Source organism: Xiphias gladius, chromosome 5, assembly GCF_016859285.1.
Source record: "Xiphias gladius isolate SHS-SW01 ecotype Sanya breed wild chromosome 5, ASM1685928v1, whole genome shotgun sequence".
NCBI classification, from domain to species: domain Eukaryota; kingdom Metazoa; phylum Chordata; class Actinopteri; order Istiophoriformes; family Xiphiidae; genus Xiphias; species Xiphias gladius.
Genome location: NC_053404.1, coordinates 3,263,583 through 3,273,764, shown reverse-complemented (window position 1 = coordinate 3,273,764; position 10,182 = coordinate 3,263,583). Strand labels below are relative to the sequence as shown.

Sequence of the window (10,182 nt, the reverse complement as noted above, 5' to 3'; positions counted from 1 at the left end):
AAACAAAGAAGGCATTGGTCTGTCTCGACATTTCTGACTTTCCTTCCCTGTGACACTAAGCTGAAGGTCACAGGTTCTTAATGTGGATATAAATCTTTACAAACGGGCCACATATATAAAATTCGCTGATATTGTGTGGTCTGATCGTGCGGCTGTCATTGTTCTTATTTTTTATAATGTCAGCATATCGCATTCATTTGGGAAAATGGGTCGCAGATGACTGATTAATCTCCGGGAACTGCTGGGCACTGTGTTTCCCGGGAAAATGTCACACTAAGGGGAGGAAACGTGTATCTATTGGGGACTATTTTCAGCTGTGCTCTTGTGAATATTTGTGGCAGCAGGACGGTGTGTGTGTGAGACTGGTTCAAAAAAAAAAAAAACAGTGTGCGTGTTCGTGGTGATGAAGGTACATGTCACCCGGTGTGCGTTTGTAATCAGGCTGTGGAAGACACTGCTTGTTACTGGGATCATTTCATCGCTGGTTTTTCATGGGATTTACTGACAATCAGAAACATATTGAATAGCACCAGCCCTATCTTTTAAAAATTTTTAAAAATGTTTAGTGTGGCTTCTCCAAATCAATACAACACAAAGAGCCACTGGACAGACTTAAGGGCATAATAATATTGAAATCCCTCTTTACTGACACCCTGCTGAACACAGCAGAGACAGTGTTTATCAATGACATCCAGAAAGGCACAATAGGGGAGGTGCTTCCTGGCATCGGAGTATAAAATAAATAGTGTTACCACTTCCAGGATAGATGTAGCGAGCGAGGAGGGGGAAGAGAGAATGAAAAAAGGTTATTTGAAGCTAAAACCTGACCTCCGGAGAGGGTAGAGGAACGACCGAGACAGATGTAACAGCCCTTCTGTAACACAAGGCCTCGCCGGCGGTTCCGCTACACACACGCACACTGGGCATGCCAAGGCCACACTACAGCCTAGCTCTGAAAGATCGCACTGCCAAGACAGGATGACTGTCTCTCATGGCCGTGATTATGAACTAAATCTAACACTTTGCATGGCAAAAAGCCATGACCACAGTAGCAGGGTGTAAAGTACATGGACTGCGCTTAACTCCTTGTCATTGTTCACCGATTTAGGGAAAAATATAAAAAAAACCCAAAACAAAAAAAACAAAAAAAAACCCCAACAAAAAAAGAAGAAAACACAAGAGTGAATCGTAAAATAAATAAAAAGACAATTTTAATGGAAGTTTTTCTTTCACACTCACAATCAAGCTTATAGTCTGATCACAGAGAGATGTTGGACATTCACCCAGAACAAGACACACACACGCCAGTCAGTTTTATCAGACAAAAAAATATATATATTTAAAATCTTTACAATAAGCTTGAATCATGAAACGTACACAGAGGAGTGTGCACACCTACAGTCAAACACTGAATTTTTTTTTCTCCTCAAACAAGTCCTTTTTTGTACCCTGGTGTCAGTGTAAAATTCTTGTTTTAAGCAACGACAACTTTTTCGTTTTTTTACAAATGTGCAAATAAGACAGATTTGGAATCCTTCAGCGCTCAGTGTAAAAGTCCAGGATCCTCAGGAACAGTGATGGAGCTCTCGCTCCATCTCAGTCCTGCCCTCTCAAGCTTAAATACAGCTTCTTGCTGCTTTGCCTTTCATTTTCAAGTAAAGTGCTCCTCTAGCAAAACCACACGGCATTAGATCAGTCTCACATCAGAATTTTTTCGCCCCTGGTTAAAAAAAAAAAAAAAAAAAGACCGAAAACATTAACCCAACAGTCCAGTGGACAAAAAACATGGGAATGTCTTTAAAAGTAAAAAGCGAAAGCCAACAACTGAGAGGCAGTCCTGGCCGGGTGTGGGGAGGTGACAGTCACATAGTTCCCAGCAGGAAGTCATACAAACTCCAGCTTGCCGCGGCCGCTGTACATCCCCCAGTGCACCAGAGACAGGATCTTGTCATTGGCCAGGTCGGCCTGCCTCATCTTGTCACAGGTCAGGCAACAATTTTCGTGGCCTGTGACCGGCACCATGCACTCCAGGTCCAGCTTGGCCACGTGGCCCTTCTTGGTATGGTGGCCGTGGAAGCTATAGTGGAGCCGTGACAGCATCTGTTGCCGCTGGTCCTGCAGCCGCTTGTTCTCACTGCGCAGCATTCGCAACGCCAGCATGATGAGCAGCACCAGGATCAGGCCGCCGGCGATGGGCACGGCGATCACCGCTGCCCGGAACCACACCTCCTTGGCCGAGGCCAGCTCCTGGACCCGGGTCACCAGGTTCCTGTTGTTGCTGTCCGGCTGGAACCGGCTATCTGTACACACAGGAATAATCAAATTCAAATTCATACGCGCGCTCATATGTTTACACTCCACCGCATCGTCATATACAGATTTGTGTACTATAATGCCCGATTTCAGTGCAAATCGTCATCTGCGAATGCAGGAACTGCTGCTCGTAGTTTAATGTCAAGCTCGCAGAGAGCTGCTTCTGCTCCACAGCCGTGCCAGTAACCACAGAGAGAGAGAAAAATAAGACAGACAGGCAAAAGGAAGTGAGAAAGGGCAGCGGGGGTAAAAACAAATGAGTCACCTTGCCCTGGCTTGGGAACCCGAAATTAATTTGAGCTAATAAACTATAGTCTGCTCTTGTCAGGGTCGCGGCAGAAAATCCCTCCGGGAGGGCTCCCCTTCCCCTCTGTCTCTCTGCGCACCCTTTCATAACTCTCCGAGCCAGTATTTCTGCCCAACATACGGACTTGTCAGGGAATATTCGTTCTACAAGGCACATTCCTACTCAGTGGGGAAATTACATGGTGCACACATAATAAAAAGGGAATATATCTGATCTCTTTCCAAGTGCTTAAGGTAAACTGGCTGCTCCCTGCCTTCCCAGGCGCAGAGCTGGATCCCATTAAAAGTCAAACTGAAGTTGTGTAAACCTGGGAAGTAGAAAAAAAAAAGTAGGTGGGGGAGGGCAAGGGTGGCCTGTATGTCCATAAACAGCAAAGTGTTTGAGGAACCCTACAGCTCAACATATTGCTTTTGGAGCAGAATAGAGGAAAATGGTGAATATTTGCTAAGGAGGAACCATAAAATCCCCCAGAGAGTCAAATCATTTTAAAAGCGGTTGAAGAGAATTTCATATTTTTTTCATAACAACCGTCCTGACAGGCCGCGATTCGGCCCTGCGAGGTTTCCTCTTTACCTGTTGAGTCCCTGGTGTGTGCCAGGTCATGCAGGCCTCTGTAGTTGCACATGTCGTCGTGGCAGCACTCCAGCGCCGTGGCCAAGGCCCCGCTCAGGGCGTCCGTGGCCCGCGAGCTGGTGCCGCATATGTCTGCGGCACTGGCGAGGGGATCTAAACACCCGTGGGTGAGGGGCGAGTTTGGGTTGAGTGGGTCCAGGACCTTGGTGAAGCAGGCGTTCAGTTCGGATTTGCACATGTATCCAGTGGCCACGCAGTGCGGGGCGTCGCAATAACACCGTATTTCTCCTGGAAATGCATAGAGGCAAAAAAGGCAAGGTTAGGAAAACTCTTTGGGAAACCCCCAAACTGGGGTGCAGTGAAGCTCGAGGATCCTTGAAGGGGTTTCAACGGGTCACAGTTATCACGAGGTTGATATAGTACCATTCCCTAAATCATTGTCGTTTTGATTTTCTCCCTATTTGCAGTGCAGTTCTACCAGTTTTTTGTCAGTTTGTCTGAGAACACGTCCAACACCAGAAAGTACGTCGGGCGCCGTTTTTCCGACTCACCCCGGTCACATTCGGCCTGTAGTCTACTGTTTTGTAAGTTCTTGCCCTGAAAGATGGCCTCTATGCCCTACCATAAACAGCCAGGTCACTTTGTAGAGCTCACGGAGTAGTCCCCTTCTGCACAAGTACAGCAACTACGCCTTCATTTCGGATGGTCGTTTTTTTGTCTGTATTGTGTCAGGACCCGAGTAGCTTATAATTGGGGCTTTGTTTGCCAGAGTCAATTTCTTTCAACCCAAATGGAAATTTGCAAAGGGGTTGGGGGGTGGGGGGGGTGGTCCTCCTTTCCCCCGCATTTGCACGCAAATCTTTACTTGTGGACAGGACTGCCTGGGAGGAGCAGGGTGCACTGAGGTCCCAATCTAAAGATTTACAGAAAACTTATCATTATGGCTGCCTGCTTTTACACGGGCCCACTAATTACTTCATCCCTGGCCTCTTTTTCAAAAAGAGAAATTTAGGCCAAGGATCTGCCCTGACAAAACCAAACCACAACTTCAAATTTCTTCTGAGAACTTACATTTATGGGCTTTTAGTGTCTTCTTGGTTTCATTTCACGGGACAATAAATCTGAATGCTGTGGATTGCTTTAACATATATTGTAGTGTTTCTGTACCCTTCATTGGGCTGGTGACTATTTTGCATGAAACCGTGTAGGAATTAAACAAACAAACAGCAAATTATTCAAAAATAGCTCCGTGAACAGGGTAATAAACTGGTCAGTCGAAAGTCTCCCCCCGTGCTTCCATCCACTACTCTCAGAATCTGAGCTATAAACAAACACAGCGGCTATGGCCCGAAAGTTTCCCCAGCAGTCTCCGCTTCTCTCCGCGGCAGTGGCCCTTCTGAATGCACATTCATCAGATCAGTGTTTTCCCTGTAAACGATTGGAGCAGCGGGGCCCGGGCAGGTCATTTGGAGAATATTTCATTAGAAAGGAGAGGCCCCTTTGTGGGCTGGGGGGGGGGGGGGGGTTAGCCCTGCTCAGCCCCGTGTGAGTGGCAGCTTCAGAACGGGAGTTAGAGGCGAGTGAACCGGGGTTGGGACGCGATTCGGGTGTTATTACTGACGACGCAATGACGGCGAAAGCTGGGACAGATATAGGACTGCTACACGAGAGCAGCTCACTTCAAACATATATATAAATACACACACACACACACATATATATGTGTGTGTATGTATATGTATCAAAACTCAAGTCCGAGAGTACAGGCTGGGGCAGCCGAGTGAGGCGTAAGTTCAGTCGCTTCCAAATACCGTCTCGCCTGTTTTGAAGAAACTAAACAAACTTCCCGTCCGCACAGCCGAGTCTTTATATACCTTTCGTAAGAAGAACAGCCATGGCACAGAGTTCCAGTTGTAGCCAAATGGAAATGAAGCTGGACTGGCGATCCATTTACGCCGAGTGACTGCGCAAAACGTCCTCGTATATCCAGGGAGGGGGGGGGGGCAGCGGCGGAGTCCGGGCCGGCGAAAAGCTGGAGGACGGAGAGATTTACATGGAGCTAGAGCGAAAAACCGGGCATTCCTGGGCTCGAACACGGCAGCTCACAATCCAGACTGGAACACAGGGTGGCCAAAAAACAAAACAAAAAAAAACACAATCCCCCCGAGGTGTCCCCTCTCCCGCATTGGAGACAGAAAAGTTTGCGAGTTTGTTTGATTGTTTGTTTGTTTTTTTTTACAAGGGGTCCGACATTACGGGAGACGTCTTCGTCTTCAAACCGAAAAATGAACGAAAAAAAAAGATATATATATATATATATATATATACTCCTTTGAGAAGAGTGAAACAAGACACAAAGTTTTCACTGCCGGTCCTCCTGTGCCTCTCTGTGCAGCCGCTCGCAGTGAGACATCACTTTGTATTCCTGGACGGAGAAATGTCGGCGCAGGACGGACAGCTCCGCTGGACCAGAGACGGGCTCGCGGACTCGGAATAGACGGGGTTTAGCAGAAGAAATAGCTGCGGTCCGTCGGAGCCCCGCCCCCCGCGACCTGATTGGCCCGAGCGGCGGGGGGGAAGTTAGCCGGAATACGTGACGACGTTGTGTCCGGCGACCGCTTCGCAAAATAAAAGCCAGAGCCGCTTAGTCGTGTCGCCTGTCGCCTCTCAAACACGGGGGCGATTTAAAGTTCGCGTTATAAGGCAAAGAAATGCACACGCAAACAAAAAAAAGTGAAAACTCAGTGACAGTGAAAACAACAGCATTTCCAACGAAACAAAGCGTAAAACAAGTATGTAGCTAGGCTAATATACAAGTAGCCGAGCTACATGAAATGGGTTTTAACGACTTGGTATATTTCATAAGAAACAAGATGAAATAAAATGTTTTTAAAAAATAAAACAAACACGCGTTGAATGAAAATTGCATTATTTTCTGGTTCCAGATGCTCGGACGGGCACATCGGCTCTGTCTGAAAAGAGCAATGGCGAATTAATGGCAGCTTGATGTTATTGAGGAATGATAACATTATTGTTGTAGGTCCGCCTGACCTGCGTCACCACACCACACATTGGACTGTACCGGCGTTTAAGGCACTTTTATCCGGACACACAGACATACTCTTTTAAGCCGCAGCTCTCCAGTGGATCCGCGGGTTGGCCGTGATATCGTTCGTCGTCCGTCCTTCCCGGGGGGGGGGGGCAACCTCGAGGCTTTTATTTTCTAGGGGCAAATCGCGCGTTTTTCCGCTCTCCTCCTGCCCGCCGCTCTCCGACTTGATGGCTCCGGTCAAAGCCAATCCCCCCCCCCACATTCATCGTCCCCTCGCGTCCGCAAACACCGTATTCCGTACGTCGCGCTCGGACGCCCGCCCGGGCAGCGCCGGTCACCTCACCGGGGCCGGCGAACCGGCGAGCAGCCCCCGCAGCGCGGACGCGGGCTCCGGACACAAGAAGTTTCCACTGATGATGTAATCCGATCTAGTTCATATGTAGGCAGTTTAACACGCACTTTGCCCCGTTAATGTATCGCACGTGAAATAAGTGCAAAATACTACCTTGTCTTTTTCTGTATGAGTAACAGGTGAAGACAAACACGGCTCTGTGAAAGAAACGTTAAACCAGCGGCTTTCGAGGGAGTTTTAAAACAGTTTTTCCCTGAATGTGGATCATGCTCCACATAGAGAGGGAATTTCATGCACGGATTTAATTGCATCGTGAAATGTAGTTCCATGTATGTAGTCACCCCAGGATCCGTTACTAGGCTGCATTTTATATTTGAAGTGACTGTTGTATAAAAGTCCAGTCAGACTGGCCAGCGGCGGCTACCTGCAGTGTCATCCCGCTGGCAGCCAGGGCGACGCCGCGCTGGGCCGCGTCCCTTCGGGCTACCAGACTGCTGCTGCCGCCGCCGCCGCCGCTGCTGCCGCTGCCGCAGGGAGGAGCGGACAGCCGTTTACAGAAATGAGCAATCCCTGGCGCCAGCGAGACGACACACCAACACACACACACACACACACACACACACACACACACACACACACACACACACACACACAGAACAAGTCGGCATGCAAAACACACGTGTGCGCCCGATTTGCGCTATCGCCAACTGCTTTAAGGATTAAAAAATTCAAATCTGTCATGGACATGAGAAAGCAAGTGACCGACTCTACAGATAAACTCGACACGCTTTAAGTTTTAAAAAATATATGTATTTTTTTTTTTTAATTTATTATTCTATTTTTATTTTACAATTGACACTAAGAAACGTTTGAGAGAGAAAAATAATAGATTCACGCCGCAGAAAGTGGCGGTTATTGTAGTAACATTATATCCTTAGTGTGTGTGTGTGTGTGTTTTTGTGTGTGGGGGGTGGGGGGGTCATCAGGGAAGGCCCGGGCCTCTCTACGTTCAGAGCACCCACAGGCCTTCGCTGCGACCAACGCACCGCGGGATGAGGGCGCCGCTTTAGGGAACGCGGAGGGTCTACGCGCCGCAACCGCCCGCAGCTCCCCACGGCCCACCGCCGGCGTTGCACCAGTCATCTACACCGGGGGGTGCAGGGGAACGGTGGAGGTCGGGAGAGGTGCTGGTTTGTCAGATCACTTCGTTATCATGACCCGCGACTCGCTTTGGTCTGCATCCGGTTCTGTGGTACCGGGTCTAACTGTCTGCTCCAAAGCTCAGGGGCCCAACCGGGGGACACCCCTTGGCATAACGTGCAGTTTTTCTGTGACCCGCTGCCTCAAGTTTTTTCTGAGACATGTGACATGAGACGTTTGGACGTTTTCCGTTCAGTTGAACACGTTCGGAAATGTCCCTTTAACAGACCGCGCGCTGCAACCCCCATCTCTCCAAGCCCGCCTGTACGCTCGGTGGCCGGCTAAACATCGCCATCTGGTGGTCAAAACTGATTGAGAAAAAAAGTCTTTATTTGACCAAATAAGAGACGTGCGGATATGATGTAGTAGTGGACATTAAAGGGGCACTCCGGCCATCTGAGTATTGCCGTCACATGACGTTCGTGGGACTTGCGAGAGGCAAATTCCAAAAAGAATCTGCGCAGCCGAGGCCGAGGTATCCGGACTTTTGGTCCCCTAGTAAGGGCCAAAACACGGAATCCTACATTTCCCACAATGCAAATCAACCTGCAAAGTTCCCTGAGCCCACGCCGAGAGTGACCCCTGTGGCGTCACCGTGACATTGTTGGGGTTATGTTTTTTTATTTTTTAGAAATCACCTCCGGAGCCACAGGGGGACATCAGCCATGCAGCAGTTTTTGCAAGCTGAGAGGGACTCCTCATGAGAAAGGAACCGAGCTTGATGTGTAAAATCCGTGGAGCGTCCCTTTAATCCCCCCCCCCCTTTGTTTTTTTTCTGACTACAGAAGAAGAAATATGCGACTTGACACAGGCTAACACAAGGTGTACCTGCTCCCAGCTACCAGACTGGGGGGAAAACAACACTGTGTGTCTTTCCACGCTGAGAGGATGAGCGTCAACAAGCTTTCGGCTCGGGGGGGGGGCTTCGTCTAAGTGGCCTTTTAGGGAGAGATTACACCCCGCAGGCGGTGTCTGCTTTCACACATTAGGAGACACTTGTAGGTGTGACCTGGTACAGACAGTAGGGACTTTGCTTAACAAAAGGACCCTATTGCTGGGGCAACGATGGCTATAGGTGGGTACTTGGTGGGGGGGCAGAAGTCAAGTCTGCCTGAGATAGTGGACTACAAAACTAAATTTAACCTTAAACACAACTCCCAGCTCTGAAACAACTCTTTAAAAGAGGCCCCGAATGACCCAAAACAACCTTATTTTGCCCAAATATCCCAAATTTGAGGATCTAAATCCCAAACCGGCGCTCTCCGTGATACATGAAGACACACATCGGGTCAGACAGACTTCCTCCGACACCTCCCGGCTTCCTCTCCTCTCTTTGATGTGAGCCATATCAGGGTCTCCGCGGAATCGGAGGGGAGGCAGACGGTCTCCATCCGCAGACTGTGATCTGTTTTGTTCTCCCCGAGATACTGGAGCGCGTACTCCGGTAGCGTCAGAGTGAGTGGCTCAACGGGTCTGGGGGTCGACGCGCAGGGAAGCTGCTCACGGCAGCTTTGATGTTACAGATTGGGTTACAGGCATTCAGAGGCATTCATGCAGACTTTATCTAGAGTGCTTTGATGCCATCCACCTTTGTTTTTACTTGTTTTATGTCGAGAATTAATTCAGTGGCGCTCTGTTCTCTTATCCTCACGAGGAGATGACTTGGTACATCATCTGCGTTTGATCATCCGGAGTGGGTGAGTATCAAGCTCTGCTTGGGTGGTGCTACCTTGTACCTTAAGTTTTTGACAGCGTGGTAGAGTTAAGAACTCACGACAGGGCATCCGCATACCGCAAGTCCAGTAGAGGTTTTCATGCAGTTTCAAGATTTTTGTTTTGTTTTTTAACCTGGTAAATTATACAGTTCTGAAGGAAACAACTGTTTTTGTGTAAAAATTTATACCACATCTCGTTCTTCATTCAAATAAATAAAAAAGTGTTTTCTTGATTGATAATAATAGTGAAATGGTATATACCTGTTCAGATGTACAAATGTAGAGATGCATGAAGACGAGGTAGGTAAATAATTAAGATTAAAGGAATGTCTGTGTGTAGCATGTTTATAACTGTCCTCACCCCAAAAGCATGGCATCCTTTTTTTTTTTTTTCAGCACAAACGGAGCTGTAAGTCTGACTTATTTGATTTTATTTCAATTTGTCAAAGCACACAGCTCCCAGAAACCCAACATGAAAACTGTTGCCTGTAAAAAAAAAATCTACAAATCTTTAGTGATAATCACACAAATTATTACCATGGAAGTATTTTCACCTTTTATTCACTGTTAAAAGCCCCAGATAAAGTTTTCTCGGCTTGTCTCTACATGATACATTAATATAGTTATGTTACTATAAATAACACAAGCTTGGTGTATTCACCAACAGATA

The 10,182-nt window shown here is 47.9% G+C and overlaps 1 protein-coding gene across 1 annotated transcript; it reads right to left on the bottom strand.

Annotated features, from left to right (window-relative positions):
• Nucleotides 1-1,732: 1,732 nt before the first annotated feature.
• On the bottom strand, nt 1,733-5,667 carry bambia (BMP and activin membrane-bound inhibitor (Xenopus laevis) homolog a). Its single transcript, XM_040126334.1, has 3 exons — nt 5,068-5,667; nt 3,194-3,481; nt 1,733-2,300 (listed from the first exon to the last, which is right to left on the bottom strand). The coding sequence occupies exons 1-3, from the start codon at nt 5,141-5,143 to the stop codon at nt 1,885-1,887; spliced, it is 780 nt and encodes a 259-aa protein (XP_039982268.1). The 5' UTR covers nt 5,144-5,667; the 3' UTR covers nt 1,733-1,884.
• Between the last annotated feature and the right edge of the window lie 4,515 nt (nt 5,668-10,182).

Excerpts from the sequence above, each read along its gene's own strand:
- bambia (XM_040126334.1), bottom strand. The coding sequence starts at position 5,143 with ATGGATCGCCAGTCCAGCTTCATTTCCATTTGGCTACAACTGGAACTC. Across the intron at positions 3,482-5,067 it reads GGCTGTTCTTCTTACGAAAG|GAGAAATACGGTGTTATTGC; the intron begins GTATATAAAGAC and ends ATGCATTTCCAG. Across the intron at positions 2,301-3,193 it reads ACACACCAGGGACTCAACAG|ATAGCCGGTTCCAGCCGGAC; the intron begins GTAAAGAGGAAA and ends CTGTGTGTACAG.